The sequence below is a fragment of the Gigantopelta aegis genome, chromosome 3 (genome assembly GCF_016097555.1).
Source record: "Gigantopelta aegis isolate Gae_Host chromosome 3, Gae_host_genome, whole genome shotgun sequence".
NCBI lineage: Eukaryota > Metazoa > Mollusca > Gastropoda > Neomphalida > Peltospiridae > Gigantopelta > Gigantopelta aegis.
In genome coordinates, this window is record NC_054701.1 from 26,668,475 (window position 1) to 26,690,065 (window position 21,591).

General features: G+C 35.7%; 1 protein-coding gene across 1 annotated transcript; it reads right to left on the reverse strand.

Moving 5' to 3' along the window:
* Positions 1-744: 744 nt before the first annotated feature.
* On the reverse strand, positions 745-19,871 carry LOC121367784 (alpha-L-fucosidase-like). The gene is made up of 8 exons (XM_041492151.1): positions 19,516-19,871; positions 17,365-17,471; positions 16,031-16,161; positions 15,103-15,236; positions 13,461-13,558; positions 11,417-11,549; positions 5,439-5,609; positions 745-4,915 (listed from the first exon to the last, which is right to left on the reverse strand). Exons 1-8 carry the CDS (start codon positions 19,860-19,862, stop codon positions 4,672-4,674), a joined length of 1,365 nt encoding a protein of 454 aa, XP_041348085.1. The 5' UTR covers positions 19,863-19,871; the 3' UTR covers positions 745-4,671.
* Positions 19,872-21,591: the final 1,720 nt, after the last annotated feature.

A 21,591-nucleotide genomic window follows, 5' to 3' on the forward strand; every position in this document is an offset into this window, starting at 1 on the left:
TAAAATGTACATTATAGGAATGGGTCATTTTTTAAACGCTGCCCTCAGACCAGATGTGGCACAAAAAAAAGCTATGGCAGTAATAATTTACCAATTCTGCTACATTTTCAGTGATTCACCATCATTTCTGTGATTTATGTATGCTCTTTTGATAAGTCTCATGCCTATAAATTATTTAACTCAAATCTTGAATGACACCACACATTACATACAATTTGTTTCGAGTCTAGAGTAAAAGCACCAGGCCAGTTATGTACCTTTAATAGTCCAATCCATGCTTTATAACTGATAAATTAAAGGTAGTCCAGTCTGTGTAAAATGTACATTAAAAATATGTTACTTTTAATCAAAGTAGTAACTTATGTGGCACACACACACAATTATAAGCAGTTATGCAATAAGATCCAAAAGACAAATTCTAAAATACAGAATATATATCTAAATATATATAAATATAAATATATGTGTGTGTGTGTGTGTGTGTGTGTGTATTTAAATTTCTCTATGTTTGGTAAGGTACACATTATCTTTTATATTGGAATTCTGCTGAGGCATTCCAGAACTAGCTAGGTGCCAATTTGATTAAAACTGAATTCAATGTGACCTAGATTGTAATAATTATCGAAGGGCAAAAGAGGTATGGTGGTTCACTGGATATTGATATTGATGATGTAAACTATTTGGGATTAATGTAGGTACATCATATATAATGCAGTTGAATATATTTAACACAAACACTTATAATGCAAACAAATTTTATTAAAAATTAAAATAAAATTATCTAACAGTGCTATAAAATCACAACATATACATAAAAATATTAATATTGTTGCATGAAAATAATTTTACACAAGTACACCCAGTTTTGCTCTGGATAAATCAAAAACAAAGCACCCCTTCCATTTATCATGTTGTTAAATCAGTGTGTGACAACATGTATGCCTACTAAAACGGTCACTGTCTTAGAAACAATTATGACTCACTGGTAGATATTTGAGCAGTGCTATCATTAGGTTATTAAATTACAGCATGAACCCCTCAAAACTCGACCCTTGGTGAACTAGAGTTCGTTTAAAACCGGGTGGGTTTTTTAAGTCACTTTTTCAATAACAATACAGAACATAATCTCATTAAAACCCAGACGTTTTACTTGGTCCCATGGTTGTTCAGTTTAGAGTGTTTTCACTGTATTAACAAAATTACAACATGAAAATGAAAAGCTGAAAGGGTGTTTTCCCTCAGTACTCTAGTTTTTCTAAAATCACCCAAATGATATTTCTGAGTATTTCCAGGAATTAAATTTCACAGGACAAAATAATCAATTGGCAACCATTTTGATACATTTAGAAATATTTATCACAACACAACTTTAGGTAATGAAGACACAAATACAAGGAATTTGTTTTCAAAATACTGACCTTGCTAAATTTCATTTGTATGGAAATTAAGGCTTAACTAATGGAATGTACTGATGTTTTACAATATAATAAAACCCCAAAGACATACTGACCTATAGAGCTCAGCCATTTGATTTTTACATTTTTGTTTGGTAATAATATTAATATTAATAATAATAATAATAATAATAATAATAATAATAATAAAATGCTGAAATATATCTCTATTATTTTAGTTTGTGCAGAGTGCACCAGAGGACCATTGTACCAAGTTTCAGAACAATTCAACTGAAACTCTATAAGAATATAAACTTCAAAAGAAAAGTTGATGGACAGATGCCAGACAGACAGCACAAAAATCGGTGTTAGAAAAGTCGTCATAGCGAAGGTAAAATGTATTTAATGAAAATTCAAAAATATCTCTCTATTAATTTGTGAAGACTGCCCCAGAGGATCATTGTACCAAGTTTCAAAACACTTCAGTCAAATTGACCTCAATATACTGTAGCAGATGGACTTCAAGTGAAACGCTGATGGACGGACACTAGACAAATCGGTATTAGAAAAGATCTGCTGACAAACATCATAACAGAGCCAAAATTGCACAAAATATGGGACAAAAAGGTATATTTTAAATACAAAACAAAACAAATATTTTAAAATCAAGTGTCAATAGATTTTGAACTCAATTATTTTCATTTAAATAAATAAGTAAACTACAAAATATTTCTCTTAGTGAAGCTGAAAAAACCTGTGTGTTCTGTTTCCATACCGATAAACATGTATTGTATAACAATTTACTAAATGTCAAACAGTTTAAGTTCAAAACAAAATAATTTTCCAAAATTGCAAAATGCTGCCATGTGGACAGAATTAAACATGAAACAGAAAGCACCTGAAAATATAAAGCAAACCGTGCATAATATTTAATGACATTTTACCACATATTTACACCCTACTTATTCACCAAATTATATACACAATTGTAATGGTTTGCTGTGTTAGTCATTATCTGTATGCTCATATAGGGTTTAACCTGGACCACTAACAAGTAGCCTACATGTATTAAACATTTGGCAGCCATATTCAAGTTTCATTCAACCAAACAGCAAAAGTAGCAGTACATATATAAATGACAAATTATTTTCGAATTAGCCTTTTGGCAAAATAGTAGTGAAATCTATTCACCAAATTTGCATTTGATCATTTGGCGAATGACATAGTTTAGAACTTAAGAAGTAATATATGTACTATCAAAACTACATACAATATTAGTATAATACATTTTAACAAGCAAAACCGAAATAACATGGCTACACCTGCAATTAAGAAATGTCCACAGCTAAAAACATGGCATTGAATATACCCGATACATATACCTGGCAATAAAAGTGCCACAGAAAATTAAAAACTCCATGGCAATTTCCATTTTTGCATTGACAACTTCTGTAGGCAATTCAGGGATTGTCTATTGATGTAAACAGTCGTATACTATTAATTTAATTTAATATAATTACACAATATTATAGACAACTTTGAGCTTTCAGTTTTTATATTACATGAGATAATGATATTCAAGAGTAACATTTGGGTTTGTACTTATAAAATCTGTAAAGACTGAACATTTTATAAGCAAAGACACAGATGTTAGGTTACAGTACAACTCAACCAGTCAGTGTGAGAAACAAAATCAAACTGTGCATAGAATTCTAATCCACTAAACTAATTTATAATTTTTCTTAATAATTGTCAAAAAATTAACAAAGGAGTTCTAACATTTGATTCACATATAACTTGATTTGAAACTAGCACATACTATTTATAATTATGCCAAAAAAGTAACAAAACTAGTTCTAAAATTGTATTCAAATGTAACCCAATAGCAAAGTACATGAAATGTCTACTATACTACAAAATAAAATAATAATAACAAAAATAAAACTGTCCTTATCAGGACAAATGCTTTAGTTTTTTAGCACAAATGTAAAGAACCAGTGTAATTGTTTTTGTTGTGCTGGATTTCATTTTGTATTTTGTAATGTATGAAACTATTAATGGCAATATGAATATGAATCTCTATATCCTTGTTACATTCTGTTTTAAGTCTGCAATATCAACTTTATTTGACAATATCACGATAATGTACCAAATCTTCCACTACATTTCCTTCTGTAAAAATCGTCTGTTATTTTGAGACAAATTTTGAGGTTTTTAGTCCCAAAAATTAATTTGTTTCACATCTACCATTATAACAAAACAAAAACTACTCTTTATTGCATAATTATATTTATTTAATGTTTCAATAAAACAAATATTTGCATCATATTACAAAGTATTGTGTATAATGTGTGTCTTACAACTATATCACCATAAACAATTTGGTTACAAACACTGAAGATTTTACATTTAATGTCATGAGCATATCTGGAATGCAATAAAATATATCTTTCTCCAAGTTACTTAATTATTAAATTATTCATACAAACAGATGGTTAGTAATCCATAAATAAACATCAATGGCACATCCACGAATCCAAACACAAAGTGAAATCTGTACATTTTCAGATGGACCACATAATTATAAAAGTCTCACAAAGTAGTAATGTAAATGCTGCTTATATTGCACTGAGATATGATCTTTGGAGCAGTGGTCAGTGTTCCAAATAAGCACTTGTCCGTTTGTCCCGGCAAGTGAAAATCTATTCGGACAAGCAAAATGGTTGTCCAGTGGACAAGTAAACATTTTGAGTGCAGTTTCATTTTTAGCAATCACAATCATAATCCTGATACTTGAATAAAATAAACCATTTATTTGGACAAGTGAAAATATTGGCGGACAAGTAGATTTCTAGATGTATTTGTCCGGTGGACTAGTAAACAATTCTGCATATTTCTATCACTGGTGGTACTTGACAGTTATTAAGTGGGTGGAGGTCAAGGCCCAAAACATACCAAAGCTGGGTGTGTCTGGCACTGTCAAACTATAGTGCATGTTGAATACCGTCTGCTGCCAAATCTGTATTTCATGCCAGGTGTGTTTTTGTTGCATTCAACTCATGTCTTTTTCAACTGGTTCCACATTCACCAGACTCAGCTTTGGTGTGTTTTGGTCCTATGCCTATGGCACTAAGCTACTCTGTAACATACTTGCTCTGCTATTTGTGTAAATATAATAAGTACAAAATGATTAGGTAAAAATGGATTACAAATTCAATTGTATGATAACAAGTTGATCACAGTGCAGTCTCTATCTAGAAGAAATGTTTTGTGTTAATCAGTATGTCAGTCCAGTGAGCTTGAACACCCAGGCCCACTTACAGGGCATGTTGTTGATGGAGATGGGTGGGATATCGATCTGCATGCCTCCAGTTGAACCTTTCTTCCAGGTGAATTTACTCTGGTAACCAAGGAGACTGACTGTTGTCGATTCAGATGGAGTAGGAGCTCCAAGGACAAGAGTGTCCTCTGTGGGCCAGGATAGAACAATGGCATAGACATTATCTTTCTTTGAGGTGTACCTGCAACAAAAATTTATTAATTTACCTAAAGGATTACAAGAATTCCTGTTTGTGGTATATAAAGGAGGAAAACAATTATCAGAAGAAATAATTACTACCAATTTCCAACAAGACAAATTAGCAAACATACTACCTGACTGCCAAGACTTAATCATTTAGCAGTGAGGTTTTTTAAAAAGAAAAAATTTACATACTGGGTAGAAAGAAAAATAATTGCCAAAAAACAGACAATGAATTTTTAAGATAGAAAGGGGAGGAAAATAATTTACTTATAAAGATAGAAATTCAATTTGATCTGGCTTCTGTTTCATTTCAAGAATATGTTCCTAAGGAAATAATGTTTACTTGTCACTCACTAAAGATCAAGATAACTGAATATTACTTCACTTAGGGCATAAACTATATACAATGGAAGCTCATATAATAAGCTTGGTGAAAAACAAATGCTTAAAAGTTTATTTTTGTATATCTAGCATGACAAACAGTTGTAACATATTAAATCAATAACACTAACAGTACATACCATATATCCTTAGTGACTGTGTCATTTTGATGTGCCCATGGCCTGGTACTATAAATAGCTTCACCATTCACGTTCAGCCAAAGACCCATATTCTGCAGACGTTCTTCAAATATGGGAATAATGGTTCCCTCTTTGGTGGGTCCAACGTTCATCAACATGTTGCCACCACAACTGCAATACAAAACATTTCAAGAAAAATATTCAAACTAACCCGAAGTGTTACAAGCCAGCATGCTTAAAGGAGACCGGACACCAAACCATATATACGGCGTAATGAATTGTTTGCCGTCATAAACCACAACACGCAACTACCGCACTCCCCTTATTGACTAAGTTAAGCGTGCCAGTCTTGGTTGGGGGGGGTTTTTCCGCCTATTTCCGATGTTTGCAGGAAACTGTCGACAATTGATGAGCTAGACCCGTGACGTCATCGATGAGAGGAAAACTGAAGAAACTACCAAGCAGCATGGACGAAGTTAGCGATTCGAGTGACGAAGAATTGTGTCCAGCTTGTGCTAATGGCATCAAACCGTATCAGTTTGAACCACTTATCAGAGACTTTGTCCCTAATCCTGGAAATGTTGTCTTAGATGAAAATTCGGATGAATCAACTGCCGACGAAGACGAGGAAGCCACACGGTCATAGACTAGCATACAAGCATTTTTTAAAACATAATTTTTTATGACATTTTTAATGTAAACTGAAGCAAATGGTCCTAATTAGAAATTTAATAATATTTCATCATAAATCTTGTTCAGCATAGATGTAAATATGACACGTCAGTGGATATTCCATAGGCCGATTTCGCAAATTTGCAAAAAGCGTCCCCTCCTCACCAAAGCAAGATATAATAATTTAACAAAAACCTTTGTTCTCTTAACTAGTTACCCTCCAAGTTTTAATGTGTTTGGTTAAACCGTGTATTTTTAATTATTAAGAAAATGTGTTACCAGTCTGCCGAAACTGTCCACAGCCGGGTAAAGAAACACAGAAATTATGGAAAATCACTTTACAACTAATATGTCTTATCGACAATATTATTATGTAGTTTTTGCATTTATTAATATAAAATACAACAGACTCGTAGGAACTGGGGAGGGGCAGGCCTAGGGGCTTGTTCTCCACCACACACTCTAGGATAAAAATTTATGTTTTAAGTTTTCACTACTTTGCCCTCCACTTGTGAGCTTTTCTTTATCACATTAATTTTTGCCATTGTAACCAAAATCTGATGTAGAGTTTATACCCGGTCTGTCAGTGCCACCCCCCCCCCCCCCCCCCCCCCCCCCCCCCCCCCCCCAAAAGTCGTTCCTGCGGGCCTGTAAAAACTAAATATATTCAAAGGAGTATATTGGGTGGTTATAGGTTTGAAATGTTTTTTTTATTGAATATTTTATTTCATGCACTTTTGTAAATTTTAAACAGCAATTATGTTACTATAATCTATCGAAAAAATAAAACATATATTAAATACACATTAATTTCTGAGATTTTTTAGTACATACATGTAAGTTTACCCTCCGCAACCTCTGGCAGAAACCCAGGGTAGGTATTAAAATAATTATTTGGTGTAGAGTATTTTTAATATGTCATACAGAAAGCATTGAAAAGTATAATTTTATTATGCTTTAATAATCGACACTAGCTTTAAAACTATTTAACCATCATTCCTTCTGGCCACAGTACATATGTTGTTCCTGCCACAAGTGTTAGCATTTTAATTTTAATGACAATATACTGAACTAACTATAAACATTGTTAACTAACGTAATAATTCATGTTTTGAAGGTGTTTTGTTATAAGGTTAACAAACCAACTAGATCAAGAGACGTTAGTATGGAGTCGTTATGGGCTGTCGGTGAAAATTAATTTGGTAATTATAAGTAAATAAATGTGAAGTTTAAATATTCGTATGTGAACAAATTGCAATACCTTTATTTAATGTATATCTTAAGTACATACTTGTTTTAATTTTCACATTGTAAATGTACCATAACCTGCTGTATTTAGTTGGTGTAAAGCCCGTTCGACGACAATAATGCGTCCATGTTTTAAAACAACTTTAGTTTTTTTGGAAATTGAAACCATGATGTTGGCCATTTCTTGGGATGCATTGCTGTTACTGTTGCAGTTAAACACTGCGCAGTTAACCATCATATAATTACGTCGACAGTATATAATAACACTAATTATCTTGTAAATTAAATTTCCGATAAACCTGGAGACAAAAAAAAAAAAAAAAAAAGACTAAAAGGCACAACCAAAGAATCAACACGTGTACCGGTATTGCTTGGTAACTCTCACCGATGACATATTGCCTCGCTTTCGTTCAGATCTATGCATAATCCCGCCCACTTCTGTTTTTACCCCAAACCTAAGACGCGCAGCTGACCAGCGAGTAATGCGGTCTTTGACGCTAACTTAATCCATTACACACTACATGTCTTTTGGTGTCCGGTCTCCTTTAACTAGTTGCTAAATTGAAGTACAATGTATAGCATGGCCATGCCTAAATATTTGGGGGTGGGGTTTTTTTTGTTTTGGTTTTTTTTACATAGTTACTGAGTATCATCTTCTTTCCTTTAGTTTTATGGTCTTCAAAACTGAAGTAAATTCTACAGACCACTCCATCAATAATGCATTAGTAAGTTAAACAAATATTTTTGGCATACAGATTATTATGCTGATGTCACACAGAACAGAGTTCGACAAATCCACTAGCCCGACGCCCGTGGCTAGTGGTTTTGAAGTTCGGGCTAGTGAGAAACGCAAAACCACTAGCCCCGCGGGCTAGTGGTTTCCACCTCCCTCCTTATCGCTCGATCGTGTTGTTGTTTTTTTGTTTTGTTTTTTCTCTCGGCTGAAATTTCGTTTAATAAATTTGATTGTGATGTTTGTCATCGAATAATATCAACAACGCAATCAGTATATAATAATAATCCACTTGAACTAGGTCTGCAAACTGCAGTAACATGCTATCTCTACATCGCCACAGTTACAGCATGCATTGTTTACCTTTCCCTTTCAAGTTTCTGGCACAGGAAATAAGTCTAATGACATGCGTGTTTTGATTGGTTAGACACGTCACGTGGTAGTTAATCTCGCACATATGTTTTAGGCTAAGAACTTGGAAATCACCAATCACGACGACAGGTTAATCTCAATCGAGTAAACCCCAGTCATGCTTTGAATTTCAGTTTGTTTTATTTACCTATTGTTTTCTAATTTAACACTTCGCTGACATGTGGTTATCGGCAATCAGGAAAACAATTTACTTTAATGGTAACTGAACATGCAATGACTCTGCTTGGCCTATTACGTGTAGCGGTCTGGATAATGCGTCACAGCTGCCGATACAAGATGATACCTTTTTTGTTCATCAATTAACAACGGATTAGATGTCGCCGTTATATTCTTTTGATATCAGTCTGACACGGGATAATGCCCTGTATTTAAGCAATTGGTATCACCGTTCCTGGCGACATAAATAGTAGGGCCCTAAATGTATAACCCACTACCGAATACACTGAACCATCTATTACCGTGTGTCACACTGTCGTACCCTCATTTAAATTTAATTATTTTGATAGTGGTTTTAGATATCAACCATGAGTTTGCTCAATTATTGTTCCCCGGAGGGAGGGCAAAAGTGAAAATGGAACAATGACAATGGATCACACTTGACAAAAAACCAAATGTATAACATGACAAAAAACTGAAAGTTACAACATGATTTAAGTGTTTGTTTTATTTTACTGTTATACTCGAAAATGTGTTATGTTACAAAAATTATATAAAAGTCCAACTATAGTTGATCAGGAATTTGGGCTAGTGCTTTATCTTGGCGGGCTAGTGGTTTTCACAAAGCCACTAGCCCTGTGGCTAGTGACTTTTAAAAATATTTGTCATACTCTGACACAGAATGCAACATGACGTTCATAAGCCCACCTGTATTAAGCAAACACCTGTCTTAATATACCACTTTAATTACTATTCTCTCAAATCACGTATCAAAGTATAAAAAAAACTATATTAAGCACCATAAGGCCACCTGTATTAAGCAAACACCTGTCTTAATATGCTACTTTAATTACTATTCTCTCAAATCATGTATCAAAGTATAAACTAAACTATACTCTTCAAAAAAAGAAACGCAAAAGGGTACAAATGGGTTATAACTCCGATTTTATGTTTCCTACCGGTTCATGCTTTGTGAATATAAGGTCATTGCATGTCCCAAACACATTCCCACGGTTACATTCGATAAAACGCAGTTACTGTACAATAAAGTTCCAAAATGTGAATATTCGCAAAAACGCAGCCACGTGCAAACCATGTCACCACTGCACGTGCGTTGTCTGCACGTGCAACATGAACACCGACAGTATAAAAGTGCAGGGTGTTCGCTTGCCTGGCCTCTGTATCTGGCCGACAGTTGACAATCCAGGACATGCCACGTCTCAGTGAACCGCAGAGAAACAATGCCATCGGCCGACTAGACGCAGGCGAATCCAGAATGGCCGTTGCCAGGGCATTCCATGTGTCCCCAAGCACCATCTCCAGACTGTGGGACCGTTACCAGCAACATGGATCAACACGTGACCTCCCTAGATCCGGTCGACCACGGGTCACTACCCCCGGGCAGGACTGCTACATCCGGGTACGCCACCTTCGGGAACGATTGACTACTGCCACCTCCACAGCCGCAGCAATACCAGGTTTGCGCAGGATATCCGACCAGACCGCACGGAACCGCCTACGTGAGGTAGGAATTCGTGCCAGACGTCCAGTTCGAGGTGTCATCTTAACACCACAACACCGTCGACTCCGACTGCAGTGGTGCCAGATTCATCGACAATGGCCTCAACTGCGATGGAGACAGGTGTGGTTCAGTGACGAGTCCCAATTTCTGCTCCGACGTCATGATGGAAGATGTCGCGTGTATAGGCGTTGTGGTGAACGTTATGCGGCAAACTGCGTGCAGGAAGTGGACAGATTCGGCGGGGGTAGTGTCATGGTGTGGGCAGCCATCTCACACACTGGCAGAACTGACCTGGTCCACGTGCAGGGCAACCTGAATGCACAGGGCTACATTGACCAGATCCTCCGGCCACACATCGTTCCAGTTATGGCCAACGCCAACGCAGTGTTCCAACATGACAACGCCAGGCCTCACACAGCACGTCTCACAACGGCTTTCCTACAGAACAACAACATTAATGTCCTTCCTTGGCCATCGATATCACCGGATTTGAACCCAATTGAGCATCTATGGGACGAGTTGGACCGACGCCTCCGACAGCGACAACCACAGCCCCAGACCCTGCCCGAGCTGGCAGCAGCCTTGCAGGCCGAGTGGGCCACCATCCCCCGGGACGTCATCCGTCATACTCTGGTTGCTTCAATGGGCAGGCGGTGCCAGGCAGTTGTCAACACACGCGGAGGCCACACCCGGTATTGACTCCAGATGACCTTGACCTTGGTGGTGTGTCCTATCACTTACTCACAATGGACTAGAGTGAATTGTGAACAATCCTGCAACATTTGGTAATTATCGGACTCACCATTCAATAATTAAATCAATTCTCCAAATGTTACGACAATGTGGTTTTGCGTTTCTTCTTTTGAAGAGTATATATTAAGCACCATAAGCCCACCTGTATCAAGCAAACACCTGTCTTAATATACCACTTTAATTACTATTCTCTCAAATCATGTATCAAAGTATAAACTAAACTATATTAAGCACCATAAGGCCACCTGTATTAAGCAAACACCTGTCTTAATATACTACTTTAATTACTATTCTCTCAAATCATGTATCAAATTACTATTCTCTCAAATCATGTATCAAAGTATAAACTAAACTATATTAAGCATCCACCTGATGAAGTCGTAATCCTTCCATACAATAATGCACAGACAATGTCTTTTCTTCCCTTTGTTACACATTTATAAAGTCATTAACAATCGTTACCTGACAGTTTCAACAAATGTGCTAATAAGTTCTTCCATGGTCAGAAAGTCAGACAGTCTGGCATTTCGCCTGTAGCCCCATGAGTAATGATCAATTGTCATAGCATTCTCAAACTTATGTTTTTGAAGAGTTCCTGCAAAGTAAAACAAAATAAGTTTCTAGAAGCCAGTGTGCCACAACAGTTTTACTGTTTTGTATTTTTTAAATGCATAGTTCTTTTACACAATTATTACCGTATCTTTCATTGTTCTTCCAAATTTTAAGCTAGGGTGCCATAATCCACATTTCACCTATTTTTCTCAGGGTTGTTCCCAAACAAATTTGAGTGCCTAGTAAAGCTTTAAAGTTACATTCTCTGGTTACCATATTATAACATCATGTACAAATACGAAATACAAGCTCAAATGCACTTTTAAAAAAGTCTTGTGTGTTCGCTATGAACGGATATCGTCAAACGTATATGCTTGATTCGTTGCCTGTGCTGCCATAGCTCAGCAAAGCACAAATGACAGCCTGTTGTCAGTTTCAGTTAACACGTGCGTTTGCCGATTTCAAATTGTCTCAAAAAATTAAAAGAGAAATCTTGCGCTGTACGAAGAACGTTCGGTTGAGGATACAGTACTAGAGTCTTTAGTTAAAACCGGTTTGATCTTGACAACATATTATTGACAGTCGTACCTTCCTATTTCAGAACTGATATTTTATAAAGTGTTAGAACTTTCAAAGTTTAGTTTGTATACTAGTAACACATTAATCATTTATATATTTTAAAAATAAAATATACTAAAGTAGACAATGAACGTTTTCACTTCTTAATTTTACGTGTTAAAATCGACAAATTCAAATAAATATTAGTTCGTTTAGAAAGGGTAAAGTTGGGGGGGGGGGGGGGGGGGTTGTTTAACAACATCAAAGATAAAGCATATTGATTTAATAGTCATCCGACCCCATACAACCATAAATAAAATGTGCTGAGTGCATCGTTAAATAAAACATATCCTATCCTTCCTTCCATCTGCTGTTGGATGTCTAACATTTGGTAATTTTGACATATAATCTTAGAGAGGAATCGGGTGTATGTGCAGGGGGAGGGTATTGGAGGTTGAAACCCTTACTTGCCCAAGCTTAAAAAATATTGAAATGTATTTCGCTCAACAGTTTATAACCCCAACCCCGCTGAAATCCCTGCATACGCGCCTTGGAAACTCTCTACATTTTTTTTTAGCAAGGGATCGTTTATATGTACCATCCCACAGACAGGATATCACATACCATGGTCTTTTATATACCCGCCTTTTTTGGTCTAAGCAATGAATAAAAATTACATATAGTCTTGAAAAATGTTACGTAAATCAAACACAGTATCCTCTTCCTCTACCCCTAGAGCGTTACATAATTAGTACCTCCCCCTTACATGTAACGCGTATGCCAACAGCTGGCCACTGTCAAAATTTCAAGGCAAATCCCCCACCCACTGACCCCTGGAAAGGCATTATACCATACCTCTATAGATATAAATATGTTTTGGAGATATGAGATGACCCTCCAATCAAGACAGTTAAATTTGTTAAATGCGAAATCTCACGTGATCTCTTGTTGGGGAATTCTATGCTTGTGATAAGCCAGTGAAAACCGAGATCGGTACGAGCCCGTCAAAAATGTCCCACTTTCAAAATACTGGCTTTGTTTTTTACCTGGATAAGCCAGCGTAGTAAAATCAATGCGGAGTGCAGCATCATATATGCACCAAATGTAATTGGATTTTCTGTTCTATATGCTTAAATAATAAAAATATTCCGGATACTGCCGCTTTAAGAGGAATAATAGACTAGAAAGGAGAATACAAGTATCTGAGCAACAATTGAAGTTATAACAAATTGTCTGACAGAATCATCAATGTTGGGCAAAATTATACATTTGAACCTAATGTTTGATTAGTAGGCAGCTGCATCCAGCACTACATGGTATGGATACATCTCTGCTTGTTATCTACTCTATATAAAACATTCACTAATCCCCAGGATTACAAAAAAAGCATTCTTACCTGGATTATATCGGTCGGAACATGTGTAGAATCCACCATGGTGGCAAGCTGTGCCAATTCCCCATCTATCATTAGTAACAACTGTGTCTTTTACTGGACTGAAAGAAAAAAAGTCAAACATTTACATATAATTTCATCTCCAGTGACCGATCTGACCCTATCTGTATACCCCCAGCCTATAAGCCTACATTTAACCTAATAGAAAAGGAATGCTTTTGTCCCAGTGTGTGCAAAAGGAAACATGCTTCCACCACAAAGGCTCTATAATTGCAACAAGAATTTAATTTTTAAAAATATATTTATTACATTTTACTAAACAGTATTTGACAGAGAGTAACCGGCCTCGGTGGCGTCATGGTAGGCTATCGGTCTACAGGCTGGTAGGTACTGGGTTCGGATCCCAGTCAAGGCATGGGATTTTTAATCCAGATACCGACTCCAAACCCTGAGTGAGTGCTCCGCAAGGCTCAATGGGTAGGTGTAAACCACTTGCACCGACCAGAGATCCATAACTGGTTCAACAAAAGCCATGGTTTGTGCTATCCTGCCTGTGGGAAGCGCTAATAAAAGATCCCTTGCTGCTAATCGGAAGAGTAGCCCATGTAGTGGTGACAGCGGGTTTCCTCTTAAAATCTGTGTGGTCCTTAACCATATGTCGGACGCCATATAACCGTAAATAAAATGTGTTGAGTGCGTCGTTAAATAAAACATTTCTTTCTTTGACAGAGAGTAAGGGGCACTCAAAATACACAATATGCTTTCTGATAATCAGTTTAATAGACAGATTTTTCTTTCTATTTTAAAGTAGTGTACAACTATTCAAATTAAGAAACAAGTGCCAACTATCACGACATTAGGACAACCAGTAATACATTAAATATAAAAAAAGAGTTCCGGTGAGGTACATGATACGCCCGGCAGGAGTTTGATGGAAAACCACAGAGATTAATGAATATGTTACGGGTATGATTAAATTCTAATTATATGAAATTTTTGCAATTTGATGGATGAACAGTTTGTTTTGGACCAACTACTGATGATACTGTATCTATTGGAGAAGGTGCTGTCTGATTAATGGAGTCCTGACTTCTTCAAATGCTAAACAAGATTTTCCTATGATGTTCAGAGACAAATTATTTAATTTATTTGTGTCACATGACCTAGTAATTGTATGCAACACACCACCATCCCAAGTTGTTCCTACATGTGTGGTTGGATGGTCCTGTATGCACCTGTATGCAAGATATGATCCAGACAACAATGTGCAGTAGACCGTAAAAAAATAGGTCACAGTGACCTAGTAATAGTATGTGACACACCGCCATCTCAAGTTGTTCCTAATAACATGTGAGGTTTGATGGTCCTGTATGTATCTGTATGCAAGATATGGTCCGGACAACAAAAAGTTACAGACAGACGAACAAAATCATACCATAATACGACTCATCATAGACGTGTGTATAAAAACAAAAAAACCCAACAACTTACGGTTCACTTAAATTTACCTAAAATTAGAGTAAACTGTACAAGTGGTCTAGAACTGCTTCTCAATTTCTCACATTTTGTTCCAGATTAAAATCTCAGAAGCAGAGATTGCTTCCCATTTTACAGTTTATGAATTTCGAATCTTAAATAATTTTACCTGTCATTATAAAGCCAGGCCAGGAAGTCTGTGGACTGCCAGTAAGTGTCTGGTGCCTCCCAATCACCATCTGACCAGATTACATCAGGCTTATAGGTGTTAATCAATTCCTTAAGTTCAGGCATCGTCTTGTCCTGAAACAATACAACAAAAGATGAAAATGTTCAAGTTTTTAATATCTGTCTAATTATAGATTTTTTATCTTTAAAATAAAACATTTAAAACTACAGATGAATCAAATGGGTGTGGACCTGAAAATAAATTGTGACAACTGGTGTGACTTGAGGCTCAAAGCACACTGACGCTGGGTCTGGGTATGTCATGTATGGTACCAGTTGAAAAAATCTGGCAACAGACTACATGCAATATTGAAAAGATATCCAACGATCACATATAGCAGCAAATGTTTTTCGAAAAGTATCAAAAAACATGCCATAGCCTAGTTGTATAGACAATGGGTAGAACAGGAAATAAATAATTAAATCCAGCAAAGAAGATTAACCCAGCAACCCATCACATCCTCAGCAACACTTCTACCACTAACCTACATCCTATTTCCAACATACTGAAATTTACATAGAACATATACAATCAGGATGCTAAGTATGGTGGATTTTGGGTACAAAAATCTAACAATATAAGTCATTATAAATATATGAAACCCAACAATATACATATGTACTTATTGGACAGAAACTATGGGATGTTGATGAGTTTTTAAAAAATAAAGATAAAGTTATTTCCTGCATTAATCTGATTAAAGTATTTGTCTAGATTAATAAAAGTTTAAAGATATAATAATGATTTGGGTCCCTTCTTGGATTAAAGCAAAGTCTGAACATTCTTAATATGCCAACAAGACGTAAATATTTTACTGACTGTAACAAAGTTACATCATATGCCAACAAGATGTAAATATTTTACTGACTGTAACAAAGTTGCGTGTTGAGAAATTTCTGGCCTTGTCCTGCAAGTATAATGGGTGGAACCATTCAAACAATGAATGGTACAAGCCAAAATGCAACTTTGTTCTGGATCGGATAGCATCTGCCAGTTCACCTGTTAAATAGAATTACAAGCTGATTAGTTATTTACTAAACTGTAATCACACCTGCACATGTAGCTGCATGATCATTTTCCCTATAACTTATCTATATATATCCATGTCATATACCAATTTGATTTTTGTTTTTGCTATCAATGATTCATTTGTTTACAAGGCAACAAGACCTGTGCACCTGAGCATAACATATTGATAAGGTTTGTTAAAGAGTGTGACCTCAAACTATATTTGTTCCAATCGTGATGATGTCATATCACCGATAAAGGTGACTTCAGAATTGTGATTTACTAAATAGAATGTAATTTTACAAGTGTTATAGGTCAAATAGAATTGGTTACTTGTGTTTTTTAATATCTAAAATATTAACCTAGACATGCCTGGTTGATTTTTCCCTATTAAAAAATACTTGTGACAAATCAGTGTTATGTTTACACAATTATAATATGCAATGTTTTTACGTAACTGTAAACCATCTATAGTAACTGTTACAGATTGTAGCGAGGGCCATGTGTGACCACACATCAAGTGAGCGCTTTAATACCACATAGCTACATGTCCCGCTGCAAATTACTGTTATAGTCAATGAATTTGTATTTGATAATAGTAACTGAAGACTAAATAGCATTCAAGTTAGTAATGCATTGCAATTATTATTAAAAATAACAAATACACGTACATATAAATATGTTTTCAAAAAACATTATTATATAATAATAGTATTATTAATCAAGGCATATTCACCGTCAACCTAATCATTCCTTGAGTAAAGACATCTATGACTGGTACCTTTAATTGAATGACTGCAATATATGTCTACAGATTTAACCAACATCAGTTACTGGGACATCATGTGACACTGTCGATTTGCGACGAAATAAATCTATGCTAAGTGACTGTGTGTACACTGCTAATGTGCTACGACATCTCTGATTATGTAATGTCGTTGTAAAGAGGTGTTTTTAGACTTCAGATACACGTTTGTCCCTAATTTGCTTTGTTCGTGTCGGAAGGTGTGAATTCCGGTATAATGAATAGTATAGTGTTGATGTACGTTTGTTGACGACAATTTGTGGTCGGATGGTGTAAATGTCGTAGTAACGGCAGTCATTGTAACGAGGTCTAACTGTATTTAAATTACTTTTATGAATAGACTAACATCGAAATGAGTATACAGTTAATATTAAAATATGAAGACTAACCAACAATATCCCTCTTGGGTCCACAGGCCACAGAATTCCAGTTGAATGACACATTAGTGGCCCAGTTACAAAAGCCTTCATGGTGCTTGCTGACAAAGACCACATATCTAAAAAAAAAAGAAGAAAACAAGGGATGACAAATGATTTAATTATTAGCAATATAATTACCACTGGGCAGGCCTCTGAGAATTGAATATTGACGTAAACCATTTATCGGTTACGGAAAAATAAATTCAGGTAACCCAGTTTCTTTTTGCGTAACCTGTTATGTCCATGTAAATAGTGTCCCAAATTTAATGTGTGAACAGAAAATAGGTTACACTAACTTAGATTTGCGTGAATGACGACGCACGAACGAAACTATTGTTCTTGCAATTTTCAAGCATGTTGGGTACATTTACTAGTGTTGCTATAAAATGCTCCTTCTAGCAGTATAGCTAGTGGGATTTATTTTTTATATTGGTATTACTAAGATTATTAGATCAGTCAGTAGAGCATTGGATTCTTGCACAAAAGGCCCATGGCTCGAATCTCCTATGTGGAGGTTGATTTATCTGTTACATCTAAATGTAGTTTCATATCATTATCAAGCAGGCCTACGGACACTTTTTGCAATGGTACGAAATAACCAAATTAGGTACAGACTATGGTATGAAATGACCATGATATGAACTGACTAGCACCCAAATCATGTGTCAAAATGTTTTTTATTTTAGACATATGCTGTTAACAAACCTGGAAGTTTTAATTTATCATTTGTTGATAAATGTGATACCACTTGTTCGCTCGTGCTCTTTAGAAAAAAATATCTGCCACCTAAGTACAACCATTTACTGTATACTAAATAACAAATCTATAATTTTGAAATATTCTATAACTGCTCCAAAAAAATGTGATGTGCGTAACTATTGATTACTCTGCAGTAGTCTGGTTCATGTTTTTTCATGATATCGTCAACGTCCCTAACTGCTTTATGCTTCAAATTCCGTTCACTTTGTTTTCTCGTGCACGGTTCTCGCAATAAACATCCGATTTGTTGTCATCGGCATGTCGTTCTTTTATGAGGTTTTTCTTCAGTTCAGGAACATTTTAATACTAAAACAATAAAGTTGAGAAAAGTAAGTATCTAAATACAAAACTTTACAAGTTGTTTTTGTTTATTCCTTAAAATTACCGATATTGGGTCCACATAACTCATAGAAATTGACTTAAAATTGAGAAAGATGAATTAACATTCGGTGCGTGTCACATGACCTCACACATGCCAGATCAACAAGGCCAAAGAATTAAATTTTTACGATTTTTAAGACCCCTATTGTTAGAATTTGTTTTCAATTATTATATTCGATCTGCAAACGGTACCCTACATTTTTGTGCCTCTATTGTAGTGAATAGTATTCATAATCCATTCATAACAGTTGTAAATAATTTTGAGTATATAAATTTTATTAATTTAGAATCAATTCATTAAATTTTTTATATTTTACAAACTATTCGCAGGTATCAGTATTGACATCAAGTGTGAGCGATGTGTGTTGATAAAACACGGACCGGACCAGAACGATTGACAAATTGAATTTTTCCTTTAAATTTTGTTAATAAATTAAGTGTTCAGCAACTGTGCATAATGAAGAAACATATATTTTTTCATGTAGTTGTCATAAAAATTGAAAATGACGGACTGCACATGCACATTACAATACTTTTTGCAAACGCATGTGCCTAACTCAGTTAGAAACGTCACACTGTTTCCTGTAGGGTGTTTCACTTTTGTTTACTAGAATGGATTTGTTTTGCATCCAAATTGTTGATCTTTTTACGTTAAATGATTACAATCTATTTTGTTTCACGTATCGTAGCTGAAAAATGTTGAATAATATTTCCGTAAATATTGTATTAGTGTTTTTGCTGTTACTAGTGTTAGGTGAATGCAGTTTGGGACGTCGATGGTACATGTATTTTAACGTTTAGAATTGTGTAGCGATCTCTAAAACTCGCACATGGTACTGGATAAAATGTTTCCAATGTTCCAATTTAGTTATGTCATTCCGGCAAGAAAACGATGGTCCCAGTACTACAGTTGTCATGGAAACGGAAACAAAATAAAATTCTCTGCCATTATAATTCTGTATATTCCCCATTTTTACATACTTTGCTCCAGATCCAGCGAATAATTCTGCCCATCTTAAAGGATCGTAAAATTCAGCAGTAAACTGTGAGGCAAAGTCTGCATATGTAAAATCTGGTCTGTAGTTCTGCTTCATGAAATCGACAACAGCCGGCAAATGCTGACCTTGCCAAGTCCACCAAAACCATTCTGACGAGAAACTGGGCACGGAGAACACGCCCCAATGAATGAAGATGCCAAGTTTAGCTTCGTCATACCAAGAAGGCAAGGGCCTTGAATCAATCGAAGGCCAGTTAGGTTCATATCTATCACACTGCACGTGCAAAACGAGAAAACAAACCACAAAACAAAACTTAATTAAAGCAGCCATTTTAAAAGCATGTGATCAAAACAAATCACGTGATATATTTTGTAGCCTTTGTATTTGTTTGTATTTCCTCCATACTGGTTTGGAACACACGGAATAAAATTTAGAATGCTCGCTTAATGACGTCTACACCACCATTTAATAATATATTTTTAAATGTTAAAATATTTTATGTTTGTTTGTAAAATATTACAAGTAATAAAAAGAGAATGCATGTTTGAAACACTTGTAACAAAATATAACCACAAATAGTTTTGAGCTATGACATCTTGAAACAAATAGCCTATACTTATGTAAAGCAATGTTTAATTACGAATATATCCTTAAACGGGCTTTCTAAGTAGGTATTTAATTTTTCGACAACTCTAAAATGGATGGTCTAAAAAGATTTATATTAATTTATTTTTGTGTAATGACAGAAGTGAGATGTATTAAAGTTCACAACAATGTTAAATGGTAGGCCTACTTATGTACATGAAAATTCCCTTTAAAAAATGTTTTAATGAGAGTGGAATAGGACTGAGCAACAAATACTTCGTCTCTGACAAAATGCTTGCGCCCCATATTGTAGCCTAGATCCTATGTAAGAACTGTACAATATTAGATACGCCTTTCTGTCAGTTCCCGATCAGTTCTCGAAAGAACTCTCATAAGATTTAAGTAGACTTTGCATTTTGCAACAACACCTTCAATATGGGCTTTAAATTTTTAATTGCGGCCGAAAGTCCGCCTCCAAAACCCCCACAAAAAACCCCAAACAAACAACAAAATTTACTTTAACAACATGTGTTAGGGAAGTAGGCTATTTTTGAGGTTCAGGTTTAATCTTTGCGAGGCTGTAATTCTATGTTTAAAAAACATGCAAACAGTTTTTGTTTGTGAATGTTTTACTCCCCAGGTGTCAGCCCAGTTTTGTAAATGGTTTAGATCACACTGTACGGCTTTTTAAATATAAAAAAAATAATTCTTGAACGCCAAAAGGCTGAGTCATCTGCAAATAGCCCTAAGCTAAGTTTGGTACTCTTATACCTGGATTTTACTTCAAAAGCTTCCGCTAAGTCATTAATAAAATTAAAAAGAGTTGGAGCAATAACTGACCCCTGGGGGATGCCATTATTTAAGTTATTTTTCCGAAAAAATTAACATTAACTGAAAATGTGCGGTTAGAAATAAATGTTTCAATAAAATTAAACATATGACCTTTGATGCCGATGTCTCTCTCCATACCATATCATGGCGGGACGTAGCCCAGTGGTAAAGCGTCCGCTTGATGCGCAGTCGGTCTGGTATCGATCCTCGTCTGTGGGCCCATTGGGCTATTTCTCGTTCTAGCCAGTACAACGGTGGACGATTGGTATAGCAACGGCCATGGTATGTGCTACCCTGTCTGTGGGATGGTGCATATAAAATATCCCTTACTACTAATGGAAAAAAAATGTAGCGGGTTTCCTCTCTAAGACTATACGTAAAAATTACATAATGTTTGTCATCCAATAGCCGATGATTAAATACATGTGCTCTAGTGATGTCGTTAAACAAAATTAACTTCCATAATATATCGTAGGCTTTTTCTAAATCTACAAAGACGCCGACCACCTTGTGGCCACGGCTAAAAGCATCGTTGCTTTCAGACTGGTGTCGGACCAGATGGTTGGCGGTTGAATGATGCTTACGAAAACCGCTTTGGGTTTTTGCAAGGAGATTACTGACCTCTAGGAAGTGGCTAAGCTAG